Source organism: Lacerta agilis, chromosome 2 (assembly GCF_009819535.1).
Source record: "Lacerta agilis isolate rLacAgi1 chromosome 2, rLacAgi1.pri, whole genome shotgun sequence".
Lineage (NCBI taxonomy): Eukaryota > Metazoa > Chordata > Lepidosauria > Squamata > Lacertidae > Lacerta > Lacerta agilis.
The window spans coordinates 51,668,069-51,689,837 of record NC_046313.1 but is presented as its reverse complement, the minus strand read 5'-3'; the positions used below and the strand labels follow the sequence as shown (position 1 = coordinate 51,689,837).

The window sequence follows — 21,769 nt, the reverse complement described above, 5'->3', positions numbered from 1 at the left end:
TTTCAGATTTGGTTTGAGGAGGACTTGCTATTTCACCCAAGGCTGCCAGAACCTGAACAAACATCAGGTGCAGGGAGCTGGACCTTGCAGAGTCCCTTGCAAGGACTGTAAATTGCATGTTTGCAAACCACCTTGAATGCCTAAAGGTGGAAAGGCAATCTTTTAAAATCAAATCAGTCAACCAGCCAACTCAGCACTAAAAGCATAGGCAGAAGTAATTTGCTGAAGGTTCCATCTGAGTCCCAAACATAAAATCCACAAATAATTTCCCTTTCCAAAAGTTCCAACTACTGGCCCCAACATACGTTGCACTGCTCTAGTGTACTTTGTGCTGAACTGTATTTCTAATCTCAATTCAAAGTGCTCATTAATATATTTAAAGCCCCAATCAGCTTAGGACATATTACTCAAAGAACCACCTGCACCCATGTAGTGGTGTCGATATCTTAAAATCTAGCTCTGGAGGCCTGCTTCAGCGCCCACCAGATTGGTGAGCATATGAATTGATGGTAGTTAACTGGGGTAGGGCCAAATCATTTCTGTGTTGTGCTGGTGATTTTAACGTTACTGTTTATTCAAATTTTATGTATTATTGACTGCAAGAAGCTCCAGGTGGCATGCATAACAACTGGAAGTCGGTTATATCCAAGTTCACCCAGTAAGCTTCATGGCTGATTACAGATTTGAAAACTGATATACCAGGTCCTAATCCTGCACTTTATCCAGTACACCACACTTAACAGGTGCTTTTTTAAGAAATACGTTTATGAAATATGTAAGCTGCTTTGTGGAGGATTTTCTCAAAAAGTAGAACAAGCATATCTCCAACAAAATAAATAAAATATCAGATGGTAGGGACAACCAACAGGGAAAACCCATTTCCTTCATGGCCATCTTATGAGTTTCCAGAGGGGTCAGAATAGCTCAAGTCAGCCTTTCCAACTCTGGTAGTCTCCAGATCTTTGGCTCTCCCAACTCTCATCAGCTTCAGCCAGGAAGGCGAATAGTCATGGATGATGGGATCTGAAGTGCGAAATATGGAGAAGAAATCAGCTTGGGGAAAGCTGGCAGCTAAATTTAATGGTTAGCTTTTGTTTTAATGAGTACTTTGAATTTGGGGAAGTGTTTGATTATTGTTAAGTTTCATCAACTAATGTTTCCGAACCAATTGATATTGACCATTAAATTGTGCTAAATAGTTGCATTGTGCAATTAAGGAGCACTGGGAATAGGGGCTGCTTGTAACTGTGGCCTGAAAGTGCACAAGTGAGAATAATTATATAAAATAAGCATGAAGAGTGAGTAACATTCCTACAGCTAACCTTCCCTTCTAGGAAAATGAATAATTAGTAATGATATGGCGCTACAGCAAATCTGCAGTGTAATTACATTATAACTACCCTGCAATTACAATTCCCACTTCCTCCCTGTGGTATATGTTATGTGAATACACTTGCTCCTATTCTGAGTATGTATATTTATTTTTTAATAACTCAGACTATGGGTTCCTAAGCAGAGCTATCTATTCAGAACATGAATATAATCTTGGTGGCCCAATTTTTCATTCTACAATTGCCTTTCATGTGCTTCAGCTAACTTGCTATAGCCACAGGTTGGTAACCTACCATTCAGATTACTACAATGCGTTCTACACAGATCTACCCTCGAAAGCAGTCTGGAAGCTTCAGTTGGTCCAAAATAGGTTGGCAAAGTTGCCCAGAGTGGTTGGGGCAACCCAGTCAGATGGGTGGCATATAAATGAAGCAGTAGTAAAAAAATGAATGAGTAAGTGAATGGGACTGGTAAATATAATTAAATCATACCAGTGCTTGATCATCTGTAGTACCTTGCAGTCAGTTTCCAGTTCCAATTCAAAGTGCTGGTTTTCACTTTTAATAACCTAAATGAGTTGGGGGAAAGCTACTTCTGCAATGTCTCACCAGAGGTCAACTGAGACGGATGGCTACTATGTTGGCTCCTTGAGTAATTTTAGTTTATGCAGGCTGCAGCTTTTTTGGTAGAAGAGGTTATATAAAGCCCTGTATATTCTTATATTGCTAGGTATTACCTGAAATTATTATTTGCTTAATAGATGAGATGTCATAGATAATTTCCATTAGTAAAATTATTAGTTAACCAATAGTTATCCATAGGAGTGAACTTAAATTAGCAAATGGGAGATGGAAAAGATTTACACCATCACTAATGGGAAATTTATATTGTGCAATACAGAATTTATGCAAGTCAGGCTGCACTACATGCCACTTGCAAGTCTCATAAGATACAGTAGCCTACCAACTTGTATTTCCTGTTTCTCTTATACACAGACGCACGCACAGAGCGAGCACTTTGTTAAGGGATTTTAGCAAACAACACTTGGCTAGGAGATAAGCTCAGATATTGCATCCACGACTGATTAAAGCAAGAACTATTATGGACTGGTACAGGAATTGGGTGTTCAGAAACAGTCCCATTTTCATTGTGCAATTTATACCTTAAACCAGTAACACTGACATTAAGAAAACTGAAATGCTCAAATATTCAGGGAAATGATCAGCATTCCAAGGAGTAAAAATTACTGGGAAACTAGATTACAGTCATACCTCGTGTTGCGTACGTTCGGGATACGCACTCCCGCCCCCCGGAAGTGTTTTCCGGAGTGCGCAGGAGCGTGTGTGACCACCGGATGCGCAGGACGTTTCTGCACACTTTCGGGTTTTTTTTTATGTGCGCTTGAGTTATGCACACCCACGTTACGCATGGCGACCCGGAACGGATTGCGTGCGTGACCCGGGGTTCCACTGTGCTTCTTCCACAGAGGTCTGCCCCTCCTCCCAAGCTCAAATGCAAGTGCCAGCCAATACGCCTGAACTAGTGCCAATACATCTATTCTGCATTCTCATTATAGTGAAAGTGTGAAAAGGCAGATACCCTCCCATAATACACAAACTACTCTGAGAAGCACCTTGATTTCTCACAACTTCACTTATCAGATGTGTTTCATTTAACCTCATTAAATGAGACTGAAAGTGGTGAATCTTTAATTCACGTATCTCTCCTTTTCTCACTTATTCCCAGACCTTCACTTCAGAGAAATAGAATTGCATAGATATCCATCAAGCTGCATAACAAGGACTATCTATGTGGAGTCAGCAAAACAGCACAGGGCTCCATGGAGCTGACTAAGACTACAGTCTCTCTGCATGCAGTTTCCTGTCAGCTGGGTAAGCAGCACCTCATAGTCTCTTGTAAATGTAGATGCTGACTAAAAGGCTGAAGCAGTATTTTCTTGGAAATAATGTTAATGAAAAGTGGTGGGTATTTTTTGTAGCATTCATTTATAGATAAATAAATGCCCTCCCATATTGTTATTTCCTGTTATTTAACCTTTTATGTGTTTTTGTAGTATAATATATTCCTTTTTGTTTGAAGTTGCTACCCTTATCAATTTTATATTGGTGAAATCCTTGGTATTTGCAGATGATCGTGTACTTTAAAACTATATCCCTGTAGCATTAATGGGTGGGCAGAAAAAGTGGATTGTGTTAGCTCTTATGGTGGCTAAGAGACTTCTACTTCAAGACTGCAAGGACAAAAACCCACTATCTATTACACTATGGTCTGAAGAGCTCATTTCATACAGGTATCAATCTTCTGTGATTACCTATTTGGATGGTTTATATTAACTTAGATGCTTTATTTAAGTGGCATCTAAGTTATGAAGTTTATCCTGTGAGCTGTCCTGAGACCTGCAAGTATAGGGCAGTATAATAATAATAAATAATAAATAATAATAGCAATAAATAAATAAAATCATTTTGATTCGTATAGGCAGTTTCCTATGTTCCTATATATGAAAGGGGACACCCGCCTAGCCAGCCAGATTGCCCTTACATATATGGTGGGTTAACCAGAATACCTCAGCATCTATCTCCTTTCATGAAATGCAACTAGAATACAATAATCAGAATCAGGAAGAGCACAGTATTATCTCAGTAGGCTACTTTTTCAGCTTCCTTCTCAATCCACATAACAACAGAATAAAAAGCAATAAATTTAGCTATGATGTTTTATCACTCAGGTTTTTGTTTTGTTTTTTTTAAAAACACTGCATTCAATACAGGGACTGATATAGAATTTCCACATACTGAATTTCATTGTGAAACCCTCATTTTTCAAAGTATACAGGTGGTTATAGTAAGCCTCTATTTTTGATGTAAGCAATATCAATCTGATGCATTTTTTTCTTTCACGTCAAAATTGGGTTAAAAAAGGATAAAACAGTCAAAATGCACCGTGGCAAAAGAGAAGAAATTATTTGTCTGCTAAAGCAAGTAATGAACACAAAAGATTGCACATTGCAGTGAATTCCAGAAGTATTTCAAAACTAAGCTTTACAGATGAGAACATAAAAGAAATTATCACAGTGCTGTAGCTCAACATGCAAGATAGGCTTCTTCAGGGAGGAACAAAGTCATTAAGGGTAAGATCATAGTCCATCTTTTTAGATTGCAGTTGCTCAACAGAATTTGATACAAGTTTTCTATTTGGGTGAATAGAATAACAAAACACTTGAGAAAGTTATATATAGAGAGAGGGGGGGGGGTCAAGTTCTGTTCATCAAGATCCTTGTAGGGCATCGAGGTTTGCCGTAAACTGAATCTACCTATGTTGTTACAGTATGTAATTTTTTTCATGAAACTGCACCAAGTGCAGAAAATATCTACCACAATCAGAAATGTTACAAAAATGTAAAAAGGCTTGCTTTTGAGGAATAAATATACAGACTCTGTGGGAAGCAACTGCTCTCACACAATATTAAAATACAGAAATAATAGATGTGTTAAGATTTAGCACTTAGTTACTTACTGTTTCAGAGCTTTTTCAACTCTGCAATATTACAGTGCCATGCAAATACCATTACTGTGTTACTAGGATTCTGTGCTACAGTATCACATGTATTAGAAGTGTCACCATTTATTATGTGAAACACAGTCTGCAAAGGGCATCTGAAGGGAAGAGTTTATTTGAGTGGAAGGGACATTTAATGCTCTTAACTTATTATGACAAAAGGATTCACATATGCAAAAACAAGGTCAATGTAGCCAGATAATATCAGTTCATAGTTGTCAACAAATAATGTTAGACAAATATACAGGTATGATAATGGAACTATTATTATTGTGCTGTCAGTAAGCTAGAGCATTTCAAAATTAGAATTAAACAAGACAAACATGCGCTATGAAAGATGGCAGTTTTAGAATGTGAGAAGCGGAGTCTGTGAAAAAAATCTCACAGGTCAAGAGAGAAATTAGTCTCCAGAGGAGTGTATCATTTGTGGCATTCAGCCTTTATGAATTTGTATAATTTCAGTAAAAGGTCAACCCGCCTATATTGTCCTTTGTTCTACTATCTGCCTACCCACCCCCATTTTGGATTCTCAGCACAACTGTGCATAGCATCCCTACTTTAACCAGTTATTTCATCTAATAGTGAAATGCAGGGTACCCAAATACAGTAGCATACTGCTATAACAAGCAAAAAGAAAAGCCTAAACAGTAACAAGCAAATCTAAATATATACTTTGCTTAGTTGAATATTTCACTCTAATAGATATATTTGACCAATCAATTGAATTGTGACCTAACCCTAGTACTCTCACAAAAGTAACCCTTTTAATATATTCCTGTCCCCCTCAACTACTACCATCCTGCTGTGGACACCATCACAATGCAAAACTAACCTAACCAACCCTACTCATCATTCCCCACCTCACCTTTGGCTTGCTTCTGGCAGTTTAAATTTAGCCAAATTAGGTTGCCAACTAACATATGTACATTAGGGTCTCCTAATGAGCTTCACTGAACCTGGGTGACACTTCCTAACTATTGCACCACAGTGGCTCTCATCCTGCCAACTTGTGTTGCACAGGAAGAACACCACTGTGATGTTACCATTTTCAACAGAGTTATGTAGTTAATGTAGTTATGCATTATTAAAGTAAAAGCAAAAAGAAATTTTTAATACCTTCATTTCTGCTGTTCTAGGAGCAGTACAAGTTACTAAAATATTCAAAAATAAATAAGGAATTGTTTTTTATAAGCTAAGTCTTTATACACAATTATAGTACTAATTATGCACCTAGTTATAAGAACACATTTCTAGAAGTCTAGCTGAACTTTAGAAACACAGAGAGAAGGACTTGAATACTACTTACTCATTAATGATCAAATCTGGTGCAAAACACAATAAACTTCCATTAGCCTGTTTATATGATCTCCATCCTAGGGCAAAAGCCATCAGAAACATCCATGAATACTGCAGAAGTGTCATTTGGTCATCCAGATGCAAGTTTCTGAAACCTAATTGGAAATAAAAGGTACAAGATTGAGCACATTTCCTGTTGTAATTAAAGTACTGCTTGTCCAAAGTGCTATTTTGAATCTTATAGTTCAGAATGACTTTTTCAGAGGGTCCAGAGTAAAAATGCATCAAAAATTCAATAAAGGGACATAAAATTCAAAATAGTTTTATGTAATAGTAATGCTGAATGGCAAAAAAGTTAATAAAAGACCTATCTACAAATATGCAAATTAGTTGATACTGCAGTGAAATGTAACCAAGCTCTCTCCTTTGTATAACACTTTTTGGAAGAGGCGATTTCCACTGGAGAAGGAACATTAAGGAAAAGAGTGTTTAATCCTTTCCCTGCCAGGGAAGAGGTTGATGAGACTTTCCAATCCTAGTATTAGTTATTGTTTCATTTTTCTGCTTTCATGGCAAGCCACAACAATTAACAGTAAGAGAGTAATTTATCTCTGTTTCATTTTGGAGGTAGAAGTGCAACCCATATGCTGTTACAAAATGGGAACCAGGAAACCGAACCTTTCTCTATGGTGTAAGATAAGAAGCCCATGATTTAGGGCTGGGCGATGTTTCGTTTTCAACATCGCAATTTGGCGATAAACCACAATTGTGAACTATGCTGCATTGGCCCCAGCCCGCGAGGCACATGGTTAAACTGCTGCAGCTCTTGCCATGGGAGCTGAGGCACTTTCAACCCAGCACCTCGCGGGCAGGGACAACTCAGCTTGTTTGTGCTGCTCAGCTGAGCCCCACACCCATGCAAGGCGGAGGCCTCTTTCTCCTGCTTGCCCCAAGATGGAGCGAGCCTTACAGGCTCCATTCGCAGGGCTCCCTCAAGTGTAACAGAGCCCCAACCTTGCCTCCAGCTTGTGTGATCTGGAGGCTCCTGTAAACTTCTCCATTCAGGGGCAGGCAGCCACTGAGTGGAGAAGTTTAAAGGAGCTGCCTACCTGCATGGGCAGCTGAGGAAAGAACAAGTTGCATGACAGCCAGAGCGCAATGGCTGATTCACCGGGCAGTATCTTGCAGGTGAAATCGCTGCTGCAGAGACCTGCTGTGACTTGTTCCTCCCTCTCACGCTGGGCACTGATGGCAGAGGGCTTCAGTAGCAGAAGCAGCTTCACCCACAATATACCACTGGGTGAAGCAGCTATCGTGGTCTGGCGCCCAGGCCTACCATGATTAGGAGCAGAATATGGCCTTGCGGGTGGCGCTGTGGGTTAAACCACAGAGTCTAGGGCTTGCCGATCAGAAGGTTGGCAGTTCGAATCCCCGTGACGGGGTGAGCTCCTGTTGCTCAGTCGCAGCTCCTGCCAACCTAGCAGTTTGAAAGCACAACAAAGTACAAGTAGATACCTTCCCTAGCGGGAAGGTAAATGGTATTTCTGTGCACTGCTTTGGTTCGCCAGAAGCGGCTTAGTCATGCTGGCCACATGACCCGGAAGCTGTACACTGGCTCCCTTGGCCAATAAAGCGAGAAGAGTGCCGCAACTATCAGAGTCGTCTGCGACTGGACCTAATGGTCAGGGGTCCCTTTACCTTTACCTATGGCTTTGCAAAACACACTTACATTAAGGAAGTATATTCTACATTCATGTAATACAAATACAAACCTGGTATTGCCTTTGCCCATTTCACAGCAGCAACCACTTGCCTTCCTCCTAGCATATTGAGAGTTGACATAATACGCCAAGTTGTGTCCGGTACTGTGCTGTCATAGCCTGAAAACATCACTTCTGGTTCAATGACTTCCAGTAGGGAAACCAGAGTAGGAGTTAGCTGTGGCAGGGAGGCAGGAACAACAGCCTTATTTGTAGGACTTTCTGCAGTCTCTCTTCCTGCAGCCACACTAGATTGCTGGATTCCTTTTATCTTTTTCTTTGTTTTTCGTGCTAGAAATTTTAAAGAAAATAAAGTCAACATTAAAAAATAAAACCAGAAAGCTTTGCTAACACAATCAATGCAATCTTCTACGCTGCAAGCCTACAACAGACTCCTTATGGCAGGGAATCCTGTAGCCTCCTAATCTTGTTGGAACTACAACTCTCATCATCCCCAAACATTGGCCATGCTTGCTGGAACAGAGAGGAGTTGGGAGCCACAGAGATTTCCTGCCCTTCTTTTATGGTTTTATTTGTATGAACAGAAGATGAAACCTTGAATTAAATGTGAAAAGGAAGAAAAAGCAGTAGTGCACATGGGGGAAATTACTAAAAAACATATTCCATCTACAGCTTTGGAATGGAATGGTTTCAATGAAGCCTTTGCACTGCACTTAAACCAAGACAACAGAACTTGGCAATGGATGAACAAAACTACATATACACCATGGAATCATGCCTACATGCACATAGAATCATAGATTGCATTACAGTACTAGACATGAATCACCACAGCCAGGATTTTTTTTTGTTTCTTCTACAGCTGGACCAAAAACGTATTTTTTTCTGACAACTGCTTGCCATTATAATTAAACTATGGAATACATATGCTAGATGAAATGCTTAAAATACACTTCTCCATATACTGTTTTTATTCGTATTTCCACAGTATCTATGCTGCCTGCATGCTTTTTTACTTATACAAACCATATATCCTGAAAATTTTGCAATACTGTATATAAAATCTGTCTTACAGTGGAATTACAAAAATGGACAAAATGAAGTACATACATACATTTGCATACATGCAAGTACCAAATAATGAACAGCAATTATAAAGTTAATACTGGTCCCTTCCAACTTCACAATTCTATGAGTAGCAAAGAGCTGTAAAGTACTTAGCAAGCTAGGACTTTGAAAAGATAGCAAAGGGCCAGATCACTTGCATGCAGCAGTGCTTCCAGGTGGTGCTGTACACTTGACGCCTCCAACTGCAGCAGTGCTTTTGGCAACAGCTGCCGTTACAGAAATCACAGCAAATGTAAATCAGGGAGGCACTTGTGAGCTTACCAGTGATCTTGCCTACCCCACACCTGAGTCAGCACACAATTAAAGATGTTTTTGGAGACACATACATGCAATAACATACAAAATCATTAGTTGTGTTATTAGCTACTATACTATTGGCTGCCTATTAGCTACTGAGATCGAGGTGATATGGTTGACATTTAAAGTACTAAACAACTTGGGACTATTATACCTAGCAGACTGCCTCCCCCAGTACAGACCAAGTTGATCTTCCAAGGAGACTATGCTAGTTGTTCCCACAACCACCAAATTGTCATTTGGGGACAATGTGGAAGTGGGTCTTCTCGGTGATAGCATCCACACTCTGGATTGCCCTTCCTTAGATATTTTGTAAGATAGAGAAAGTAACAACTGTTAAAAGACTCCTAAAAAACGTATGCAAAAGCACAAGTAGCCAAGTATTTTAGTTGTTTGTCCAATTAAATTTCTTATCTGCAAAGGCCTAAAATATACCGCCTCTAAATTAAATTTCTGGTAAAGACATTCTATTGTTAGACATAAGGGCTTAAAATAATCAAAACACATAATATTTCAGGGGCTTCTAGAATTATATAGTCACAGCATTATTATGAAATTGCTATAATAATTAGCAATGTTTACAAAGTTTGAAGGGGGGGGGATTAAAAATGTCTTTGCTCCTAAATACAATGCCACATGGAGCAGCAGAGACAGATCACAATGCAGGCTTGGCTGCCTAACTACTGAGCCAGAAATCACAGAACTGCTGGGTTGGAAGGGACCCCGGGGATCATCTAGTCCAACCCCAGCAATGCAGCACCTGAGCAGCACCTGCACTCTGTCTAATGGTAAGGTCAGGTCAGAGTTTTCCTATCACACAAGTGGAAGTCTTCATTCTGCAAAACACTACTAACATTGCTACTACAAGACTTCCTGGATTGCAATGACAACCCTGCAGCAGTTACCTCTCCTCAGCCAGAAAGGACCAAACGTGTGAGTTTGCTCATTATGAATTTGCCACACAGTAAACTGTTACTGAACGTTATCATCTATCCATACTTTGAAAGTTTCATATTGTTGACAATGGATTGCACTCAACCAGGTGCTACTCAGAGTAGACCCACTGAAATTAGTGAAGAAAAGTTGGTGATGTTGATTAACTTCAATGGGTCTAACTCTGAGTAGAACTGGTATAGAATACCGCCCAATGAGTCAACATTTTTGTTTCTTCCTGATTTGCATTCAAACTGTTGTACACTCCAAGTGTGGGGTTTTCCCAACCACAGTATTTACTGAAAAGAGGAGTGCACAAATATGTGAAATCAGAAAGTGAAAACACAAAGAAGAAATAGAAAAAAGGAGATTATCATGCATACAAATCATACTACAGTAACACTTCAGTGGAAAATACAGTTCTTGTGAGTCTGGGAAAGATTTGGAAATGCATGTTGAAAGAAATATCTAAGTTCTGCCAAAAAAGACATGCATGATAGTTATTCAGAAAACATTAAAGAACAGCATATATTGCCACTAACCCACTTCATGCATTATTCCAGTGATGGGATCGATGTGCAGAATGCAGAGGCGTAGCAAGCCCAAGTGGTACCCGGTGCGGATTTTTTTTTTGTCACCCCCCCCCCAATCGCAGTGCGCGCTTTGCGTTCCCCCACAATGCGTTGTGGCACCTCATTTGCATACATGCAAATGAGGTGCCACAAAGCATTGTGGGGGAACGCAAAACGCGCGCTGTGACTTGAAGGGGTGTGGGCGGATGGTACCCCAGGTCCAGGTGGACTGAGTAAAGCAAGCACAGCTAATGCTTTTGCAGTGCTGTAGTGAGTCCTAAGCCCAAAGCCACTGGATTTGCTCTGGTTTGTGCTTGAGGCTCTAGGTGGAGGTGACAAATGTCACCCCTTGAAGATGGCACCTTTGTGCCCCCTGAGAGGGCAGTGCCCTGGTGAAATGTGCCAGGTGGAGCCCTGGCTGGGCAGAGCTGTGCTTCTGTGACTCTTCCCAGCAGGAAGGAAAAAGCAAAGTGTGTGCTGTGTAAGCCAGCTGCTGCACTGAGCAACTTATGAGTTCTGAGTCACCCACCTCCCCTGGAACCCGGGGCGACCCGCCCCCCCTAGCAACACCCCTGGCAGAATGAAGCAGACAGATTAGACCACTGGTCCTGCACTCAACATCATGCAGCTTCCCCCATCCCTGATGTTCACATATTTGGCATGGGTTTATGAGTAAGTGGAAAGATCTTTATGAGTGCAGGCTGCCATCACAGCTGCACATCATTGGAAAGGCCAGGAAAAAGATTTGTGGCATTGGATGCAACTTGTCCCCACTGTCCTTTTCTATATTTGGGACATTTTCATATGAGTAATGTGTAAAGAGGCTTTCCATCTTTTAAATATGCAAAAATGAAGGGTTTTCTAGATTTCAGCTTTAAAACATTTCAAGTTACCTTCCAGGTTCATGCCAGCTTGAAGACATTTCCGATAGCGGCAAGCTGGGCAGTTTTTTCTCCGAATTTTGTCAATAATGCAGTCATTTCTTCCAGCACAGAGATAATTGTGCTGCCCTGTATTTGCAAATAAAACACAATGCCTTTATAATTATGAGCATTTAATTTCTAACATGCACTTGTTGTGTTGAGGAAGAGAAGAAACAAATGGACTTATCTATCCTATCCATGTACATCAGGATGGTCTAATGTGTGGCCTGCGAGCCACATGCAGCCCCCGAGGCCTTTTTCAGCAACATTTGACACCCCGGCCCTTGCAGCCCTTGTGCTGCCTTCCCAAGGCCAGGTAAGTGAGGTGCTGGGCTTAAAGGATTCTACAGTCCCCCCCCCCCCATTCCCCCAAAGCCCTTTCCCAGCTCTTTCCCAGCTTTGAGAAGGAGATAGGAGGACTCTAGGACCCTGCCAGAGCCTTTGCGCCTCCTTCCCAAAATGCAGTGTCTTGCTTAAGGAGCATGAAGGCTTGGGTGTGTGTGTCAAATTTTGGTCTCAAGCTCCCCCTCCCCGCCGCACAGCAAGCTAGTGTGCTGCTCACAGGTTTGATTTCAGAGTACTCTTGTGGATAGTTGATATGAAAAGATGGACAGCCCTGATCAAGATAGATAATGGAACACACGTTCTTAATATCAGGCACTCAAAAAAGCAATATACTTTTCTTAAATACTGTCACTATGATGGTGAATAAGATTCATGGGGGGGGTATTAAAAACACTCAAAATATTGGTAAAACTGTGGGGTGGGGGAATCTCCTGTTCAAGGAGAATGAAAGTGACATAACCAGGGATGAAAAATTATACACTGACTTAACAACCCACAATATGGGGAACTGGAATTAATGAAGCAGGATCATTTCCCCCTAATCCCTCCATTGAGACCAGGGCTACTACGTTATTTTGTTCTGTCACCCAGCCCTGTCCTGCGGCTGCTCTGCCCTTCCACTCAAATTCCTGCTCATAATAATTCAGAAGTTCATTATTACTTATGTTTGTGCATTCCCTTCAATGGGGCTGCCTTTAAAGATGGTTCAGAAGCTTCAGTTGTTCCAAAATACAATCATCTGTTGGGAGCCACATTGTTGCAGCATGTGGCACCATTATTGTACCAAAGGGGTGGGGAACCTGTTTGGCTCCATGGGCCAGATCTTTATCAGGATCTTACTCACAGGCAAAATCTGACAGGTGAGCAGGCTGCCCACTTTTTAAACCATCTGCAAGTCTCCCACTCCCCTCTTTTTTGCTCTGGAAGGGGGGGGGGGGTACGCAAGCCTTCTGATCAATTTGAAGAGTCAGATGAGAAGTATTGGAGAGGGAGTGGAGATAACATAAGGAAGGCCTACACTGTTCCAATATTCTATAGGTACATGTCCATGAAAATCTGAGATGAATGAGACAGAAAGAGGCTGAACATCTGCAGCAGAATGTCAGTTGCTAGGAAAATCAGTCTGGAATTGGAGTACTTTTATGACCACTCACATTTTTATATCAGTGTATATATCCAAGTAGTCATTTTATTGTACTGTATAATTTCTCCAGCACAGAAATTTTGAAAAAAGTAAACTGCTTTTTCAAAAACTCGCTATGGAATAGTTCAATGTCTATCCATACTTTTTTCCTGGAACAGAATTACGTATTCTCTGCATTTTTTAGGTTAAAGTTGGTACCACCAGAGCAAGCAGTCAGTAATCCAGTTTGGGAAATTTTGTTTTGAAATGCTGCTTTAGGATATATTGATTTTACCACTTTAAAAGAACAGGGAGGAAACTATTTGGTTTTTGGAGCTTGTGAAGTAGGCAAACTAAATCCTTTGGAATTTTTATGGAACCATAGATCCAAGTATAAGCAAACCTTGGAAGCAAAGTAAAGTCAACTATAACTTTTAAAGAGCAGATTCTTTCCATATTGAATCAAATAGCAGTGTTAAACATGAGGAACAATGGGAGAAGACTGAACCTTGGTAGATCTATTTACCAGGCTCTATTTACTAGAATCTATTTACCAATAAAATCAAACATTGAAAACAACTTGACCTAAAACTTGTCAAGATATAAATAAAATCAGAAGTTTTAAAACTAACATACATAATACAATAAAATAATAAGTTAACATTACATGTCTGGCTTAGTTTGCTGTAAACCTACAGGAAAAGTTCCTGCTTAATATTAATGGGGGGGATTCCAATGCCTAGTGTGCAAGGATCATAAACAACACTATGGTGTAGTATCTTGGAGGTTGGGTAAGCAGTTACACTGAGAATCTTCTGGCACAGAGTGGGGCCCTCTTTCTGTGGGGAAATAGAGGAGAGAGCGGGCTACCATTAGTGAAAAACAGGATGGGAACTTGCTAAAACCATTGGTTGTTTAAACTGTTTGAACATCTTGTGTTTGCTTTTACCTAGGTATTTGGTTAAATTGGAAATTTTTATTTTTATTAGTGTATTTTTGCTTGTTTTTCTCATGACATAATTGTTAAGTTTCTATTTCTTGGGCCTGTTTATTTTTATTTTTTTTCAATATTGTATATTATTTTTCTCTGTTTATTTTTATTACTTTGCTCCATGCTCTGGGATTGCAAATATTCAATGATGGCTATACCATAAATGAAGAGTGGACTTTATTGTAAATAAAAATAAACAAAGCAGCCCTCTTTGGCTGTTCTTTCTTTCATGTTAAGTAAATACATGAAGAAGAGTAAGGAGAGCAAGTTAGTTCTGGCTCCACCCACATCACCATCCATGATTTGGAGGGTCAAAATCTGAAGAAGGTAGCTTCCACAGAAGGCTCCCACTTTAGAAGTCTGCCCTCCAACTTGTGAAAAGCAATGGAATGGGAACAGGAGGTAGAGCCAGAATGCTTATTCCCACCAGCTGCTTTCATATACAGTGGTACCTTGGGTTAAGTACTTAATTCGTTCTGGAGGTCCGTTCTTAACCTGAAGTGTACTTAACCTGAAGCACCACTTTAGCTAATGGGACCTCCTGCTGCCGCTGCGCTGCCAGAGCAAGATTTCTGTTCTTAAGCGGAGTTCCTAACCTGAAGCGTACTTAACCCGAGGTACCACTGTACTTACTTAACACGCACATACACACACTCACACAGAAAAATACTTGAAGATGGCCACTGAAGACCAAGGATTTTGCAAGAGATAGGAAGAGATAGCATGGAAATGAACTCCAATAACCTTTGTAAAAACACACAAACATTTGAGGTGAGATATAATTTTAAATAATTGCAATATATCCTACCTTCCACAGCTCTTTTGAAGAACACTTTGCAGCTGCCACAAGTTAGGACACCATAATGACACCCAGAAGCCTCATCTGAGCAAACAAGGCAGAGCTTGGGAGGTGGTCCCGTAGTTGTTGAAGAGGTAGATGGTGAAGTGCTTACATCAGATCTCATTCCAGGGCTAAGGAAACAACAAAACACAGACCAAACTAAAGAAATAAATAAAAGTATAGAAATACCTAAGTTACAAAAACATTCACTCTTACTCTGCTCTGTTAACCGAAACCTAAGAAAAGCAACATGAGTTTTTGCTGAATTCATTATACTCACAGTAAAGTAATTCACATTTGAAAACCATAAAAAGAAAGTGCTATTACAGTAATACTGAAGGCAGAGCCTGGGATTTTAAAAGGCACAATATTTAAAAGTATATTTTCACCCTATTTATTCCATAATTGGAAGAAAAAACAAGTAGGGAAATGCATTGTGGATGCATGCTATGTACTTGTGTTTAATGTATGCAATTTTTATTTCAATAAATGGTACTTGGATGTCAGCTGGAAGTCAGCCTAGATGCTCTTTAAAAGTATTATCTTGAGGCCATTAGGACCAACCATTTTTGTAATGCTTCGTTTTGTACACATGATACTTTCAATGGGATAAAAAAACACACAACACTTTCTGAGGGATAAAACATTACGTAACGATTGGCCCAGTCACAACTGGAACTAAGCTTGTTGCTGAAGGAAGTTTGAATCTGTGATGCAACTGAATCTTAACATTTGAGCTTACACAGCAAAATTGAGCAAAATAAGATGCACACTTTTGAGATCTGCTTATGGTAACTGAATCCTAAGCGCCAAATGAAGAGCTAATGCAGGACTTGTTTGGACTGCAACCAAAAACAGAAGCCACTGTAGGTCTATCCCACTATGTGCTACATCCACCAGCCACAAAGTTGAGGCCCAGGCCGATGTGGATAACCAACTTTCACTCAGGCACTTGGCCTCACGGACGCAAACAAATCCATTTCATTTCCCCTTCCTTGGAGAAACTGGTATGAGTGCACCAGCAGAACACCCCTACAATCCAAGTATGAACTCCACCACTATCCTGGTTGTTCTTTTTATATTTATATTTAGACTTTAGGTAACCAACAGTCTTAGTTCTCTTCAGAGGTGGCATTGCCTCTGTGCGTTTTCAAGATCAAACTCCAGACACCCTCCTTCACTTAATTAATCTAACCCCATAACATATTAAAAATTTACTCAATTAACTTTCCTAGGGCACATGGTAGTATGCCTATATTCAAGAAAGCTTGAAATGAGAGGTAAAGCTGAGTGTCATTCACATGCAACCCAAATCTCTGGAAGACTTCCCCCCAGTGGTTTACATGGCTCCCTTGTTCTTTAGGATAATACCTTGGCAGGACATTATAAGGCTTTGGCTGTAGGGTAGAGCAAAAGTCCCCCAGCACCATCTTCTAGAACCTCTCCTTCTGAAGTACCACAATCACTTTAAAACCATGCCTTCCAAACTAATCCAGATAAGGTTACCATGGACAACGGCACTGAAAGCTGTTGAGGCCCAGGAGAACTAACAAGGTTCCTCTGAATACCAAGGAACTGACACCAGATCTACAGATAGGCAGAAAGCATTTTGAAGTAGTTGTACTGATGACCTAAGTCATATCCTCATTCTAAGCAGAGACCTCGATAAGACTGCCAGTTAAGCCTGCGAGAAAATCCCCAAATGGCTTCAGAAAACCATCCAGATCCATCAGCTTCCAGGGGGTAGACCATACCAAATCTGATCAGTTAATGATCTGTACATACCAATGGTGTCGTTTCTCTCTCACACCCACATATTATTTCCCTCTACTTCTGTAGAGAAACAAGATCCAAGGTGCAACCTGCCAAGTATTGGTTCAGATCTTGAGACAGGTCCATGGTTGACATGGCAGCTATGAAATCCTGAGCTGCCCCTGAGAAGACAGCATCAGCATGAACATTAAAGTCCCACAAGACTTGGAGTTGTCAACACAACACTCAAGACCACAAGTTCAGGGAGGGAGATAGGATGAGGGATTCTCTTAGCACACCGTCTTGAGAACCCAGCACCAGTTAGAGACACTCAAAGCTGATTGTTGGACTGATGACAGAGAATGTACCCCTAGAACAAAGTAACCCCTCCTTCAGTTGTCTGAAACTATACAGCAAGCATCTCTAGACTACATGTAAAAACTAGGCTACTGCACAAACAGGGCCGTCTTAAGCATATCCGGCGCCGTGGTGCAAAGATCCCTCCGGCGTTCTTTGCCACACTTCCCCCATCGACACTGAAGCGATCAGTGTTCCCGAATGCCTGGTTTTGGACAGAAGCAGCTCCCTCACGGTGTTCTTTGCCAGAGAGACCCCAGGAGCCAATCCTCAGCGGTCAACTTGCCTCCACTCACTCCGATTGGCTCCGGTCCCCACAAAAGGCGGGTACAAAAAAGCTCCTCCTTTGTGCCGATTGGACTGCTCTAGGATGCTGGAGTCAGGGACCCCTGCTGAAAAAATAATAAAGGTTCTTTGACACACACACCCCAGACTCTGAACTGCTACTTCTCTGCTTGCGGGGATCCCAACAGAAGCACCACCACCCCAGCGACATTATGAGACTGGGAGTCAGAGGTTAGTAGTGGGTCGAAGGGCTTGCTCGGGACAGACCAGGAGCACTCAACGTCACTTCAATTCCATCCAAACAAGCCCTCACCCCCACTTCACCATCCTCTATGGGCAGAGTTAAGATGATGCTATCAGCAGCCAAGCCAATGGGCTCGATTCCAGGTCATGGGGACCCAGCGAATTTTGAGGGGTGTAGGACCCAGCAGCCAAGTCACCTGCTTGTCCTATTGCCACCCTGTCAATGCTCCCCCCACAACAACTTCGTGCTGAAAATCCCCTTCCTAAGACAACCTGCATTGCAGGGGGTTTGGGCTAGATGACCCCCGGGGGCCCCTTCCAGCTCTTACCATTCTAGGATTCCTGCTGGGGTATTTGCCAAGAGGGGAATTCCAAGTCCCTGAACACCTTTGCTTTCATTTCTAAAATGAAAGGGTCCAGAATCAGAGGGGCCCCCTGCACTGGAAGCAAGAACCCACTGAAATTGCAGACACCCCCACCCCAAAGGGTAGACGAGAAAGGTTCCCATGGAGCTTTGTTTCCACTCTGGGAACTAATCTCAGAGCTGGAGGCCAGTGCGAGAGTCTCCTTCCCAGCCAATCTGACATCTCTTCCCACCCAGCCAGCTACCCCACATTCCCTCTAAGAAACTGGCCTGCAGACATTCCAAGGGAATTGTTTCGCCAGCAGCCGGAAGGCTTGCGAAGGCCCTGTGCTGTTGCAATGACTCCCAAGCGCCACAAACCGTATACAGTGTAGAATCACAGAAGTGTAGAGTTGGAGGGACGCCCATGGGTCATTTAGCCTAACCCCCCCGCAAGAAGTGCAGCTAAACTGCAGCAGTTCAAATTCCTACAATAGTTCAGCCCATCCAGGCGTCCAGGAGTAACAGAGGTGGGAGGGGGGAGAGAGAAAGAGAAAGAAAGAGAAAAGAGGACCCAGGAATCCTGGAGAAGGTAAAGCGTACATCTTGGAGAAGCCAAAGGGGTCCCCAGCGTCCAACCCCCTCTCTTCCAAGCCCAAACCTTCCCCCCACCACCCAGGCCATCTTCGAAGGGAGGGGACACCAGAAAGGACAAAGGGCTGCAGTGGTGGGGTGACGCAGACCCCAGATCCCAGCCCCGTGCACGGGAGCACCTGACCGAAGCTCCTGAGGAAGGCTCCTCCCGGCTAAACCTCCCTGTTGCTCACAGCCATGCAGTCATAGAAGGAGGAGGAGGAAAGAGGAGCCCACTGCTGTTTAAGCACGGCAAACCACACACCCCGCCAGCCGGATTGGCTGGTGGGGGGCATGACGCGGGCGCCTGGAGCTGGCTGCTGCAGTGCCTCACTCAGCCTTCCCTTGCTCGCAGGCGCAGCCTTACCATCAAACAGGAGCAGCAGCAGCAGCAGCATGTGCCGCCAGCAGCTGTTGTCTGGCGCAGTAGCACCCCCTGTTGGGCGGGCGCCGTGGCACACCCCGCCACTCAGCCAAGCCTTAGGGACGGGCCTGTGCGCAAAGATAATATTTACATTAATTGCTCCACCCACTTTTGCCTCTGTTCCCAACCCTCACTGGCATGTGTCCCAAGGATGTTATTCACAAGGGAATACAGCCCATGGTCTGAAAAGGTTCCTCATCCCTGAGTAAGTTTTAGCTTTACTTCACACCCTTTTAAAATACAATTCAGCACAACAAAAATGCTTCACTGCAGTGATGCCCACTGCTAATACTTCCCTTACCGTCCATTTTTTACTTGAACAAGTTGAAGAGTAAAACTACTTTTGCAAACACAAAGCTAGAAGTGGGAGGCAGGATTTATCAGATTTACAGCCCATGGGTAGAGAACTAGGCAGATGAAAAAATGCAGCAGTTATAAAATACAGGTGTCAGGTTGTTAAACGCCATGATTATTATCCAGTAACAGCATGTGTTTAAAAGGTTTTTTACCTTTTATTCTCAAAAAGCAGGTTTATACCCGATTATAAAATAAGTCTATTTACTTCCAGAAGGCAAAGATAAGGGTCCTCTGAAAGTTCAGAGGACAATTTCTGTTGACAAACCATGTTACCCAACCTAATTTTGTTTATTAATGATTTGCCAAAGTCTTTCACTCAAGCACAAGGTCCAAACTTGCATGTTCGGAATAAATTGTCTAATATTACACTAAAAGGTAGGATTCAAAAATGCTATTTTTCAGTGGAACACACAGGCATAAAATGAAAGGAGCAACATTCCACTGAAAGAACCCAGTACAACTGGGAGGAAGGTCTATGAGAAACAACAGATAACTTATGGCTAAAACATAGTGTGCAAGTGATATTGAACATAGTTACAAGCTAACCTGAGAACTCTGTATTAGCTTGGAAAGTTTTCAGGAAGTCGCAACAGAAGAAATTTCTCTCATCTACCAACAAGCCTTCAGCTTCACCATACTTTTGTGCTAACAATCATGTAATAAGTTCTGCCCTTGTTTTCTGTACCACCCTGTCCCTTTTAGTCAGTTACAAATATTGTGCTACAGATGCTTTATTCCATATTTCAGAACATATTTTTGCACTGGAGTGCCTGGAGGCGGTTGGAGGATGGATGGCAGCTTAGAGATTGAGGTTGAATCCTGACAAGACAGAAGTACGACTCCCTGGTCCTGAATGGGGTAACTGTGCTCCTGAAAGAGCAGGTGCGCAGCCTGGGAGTCATTTTGGACTCACAGCTGTCCATGGAGGCGCAGGTTAATTCTGTGTCCAGGGCAGCTGTCTACCAGCTCCATCTGGTACGCAGGCTGAGACCCTACCTGCCCGCGGACTGTCTCACCAGAGTGGTGCATGCTCTGGTTATCTCCCGCTTGGACTACTGCAATGCGCTCTATGTGGGGCTACCTTTGAAGGTGACCCGGAAACTGCAATTAATCCAGAATGCGGCAGCTAGACTGGTGACTTGGAGTGGCTGCTCGGACCCCATAACACCGGTCCTGAGAGATCTACATTGGCTCCGTACGTTTCCAAGAACAATTCAAAGTGTTGGTGCTGACCTTTAAAACCCTAAATGGCCTCGGTCCTGTATACCTGAAAGAGCGTCTCCACCCCCATCGTTCAGCCCGGACACTGAGATCCAGTGCCGAGGGCCTTCTGGCGGTTCCCTCACTGCGAGAGGCAAACCAGGCAGAGGGCTTTCTCGATAGTTGCACCCGTCCTGTGGAACGCCCTCCCATCAGAGGTCAAGGAGATAAATAACTACCTGACATTCAGAAAATACCTGAAGGCAGCCCTGTTTAGGGAAGTTTTTAATCTGTGATATTTTAATGTATTTTAATATTTGTTGGAAGCCGCCCAGAGTGGCTGGGGAAGCCCAGCCAGATGGGCGGGGTATAAATTATTATTATTATTATTATTATTATTATTATTATTAGAAAGTTTTTAAAATAAAAGCAAGCTTAGGGTGCCTGTTTATAAAGCAAGTTGAAGATCTGAAAGCTAAAGGTTAGAGTCACAAACTTTCTGTCACAGCTCAAGGGTCTGACTGTATCAAGTTTCCAAGGCCTGGTGGAGAATATTTAAACATTTGTAGAAGAAAATATTCAAATTATTTTATTTCTGGGACAGCTGATATAAACGCTACACTACAGGGTGGGAGCGCGGGTGGAGGAAGAAGAGAACCGCTCCTATTTTGGCATTATGAACTCTAATTGCTGGTTTATGAGTTCTTCTTGTTTCATTAAATGATATGGCAATGCCTATACAGAATTTGAACTGTAGTTCCACTTCAACTACAAGAAGAAACTGCCAGTCTTGTCCCTAATGCTCCAAACATATACAACATGAATCTGATGGATATGTCTGCCACTGAGTGGGTTGGGAGAACATACTCCTTTTGCCAATGATGAATGGCAACCAATGGGAAAAATAGGCATGCCCTTTCTAACAGTAATCAAAGGGCAGTGGCTGCATGGGGTCATGCATTGCAGAGCTATTAAGAAAACTACACCAGATGGAGAAATGTCATTAGCATCATGTGTTTATTTGTATGCTACTCTTTCACAAAACTATGCCTGGGGTGGCTCACAATATATCAAATGAATAATAATAAATATAA

The 21,769-nt window shown here is 42.1% G+C and overlaps 1 protein-coding gene across 3 annotated transcripts in view; it reads right to left on the bottom strand.

The window, feature by feature from the left end:
- NR3C1 (nuclear receptor subfamily 3 group C member 1) overlaps nt 1-21,769 on the bottom strand; it is a 57,413-nt gene that overhangs the window by 9,813 nt on the left and 25,831 nt on the right. For all 3 annotated transcript variants that reach the window (XM_033140017.1, XM_033140015.1, XM_033140016.1), the window contains 4 exons: nt 15,049-15,212; nt 11,752-11,868; nt 7,980-8,258; nt 6,218-6,362 (listed from right to left, as the gene is read on the bottom strand). In XM_033140017.1, the coding sequence (XP_032995908.1) occupies nt 6,218-6,362; nt 7,980-8,258; nt 11,752-11,868; nt 15,049-15,212 (705 nt within the window). The remainder of the gene's footprint in view (nt 1-6,217; nt 6,363-7,979; nt 8,259-11,751; nt 11,869-15,048; nt 15,213-21,769) is intronic.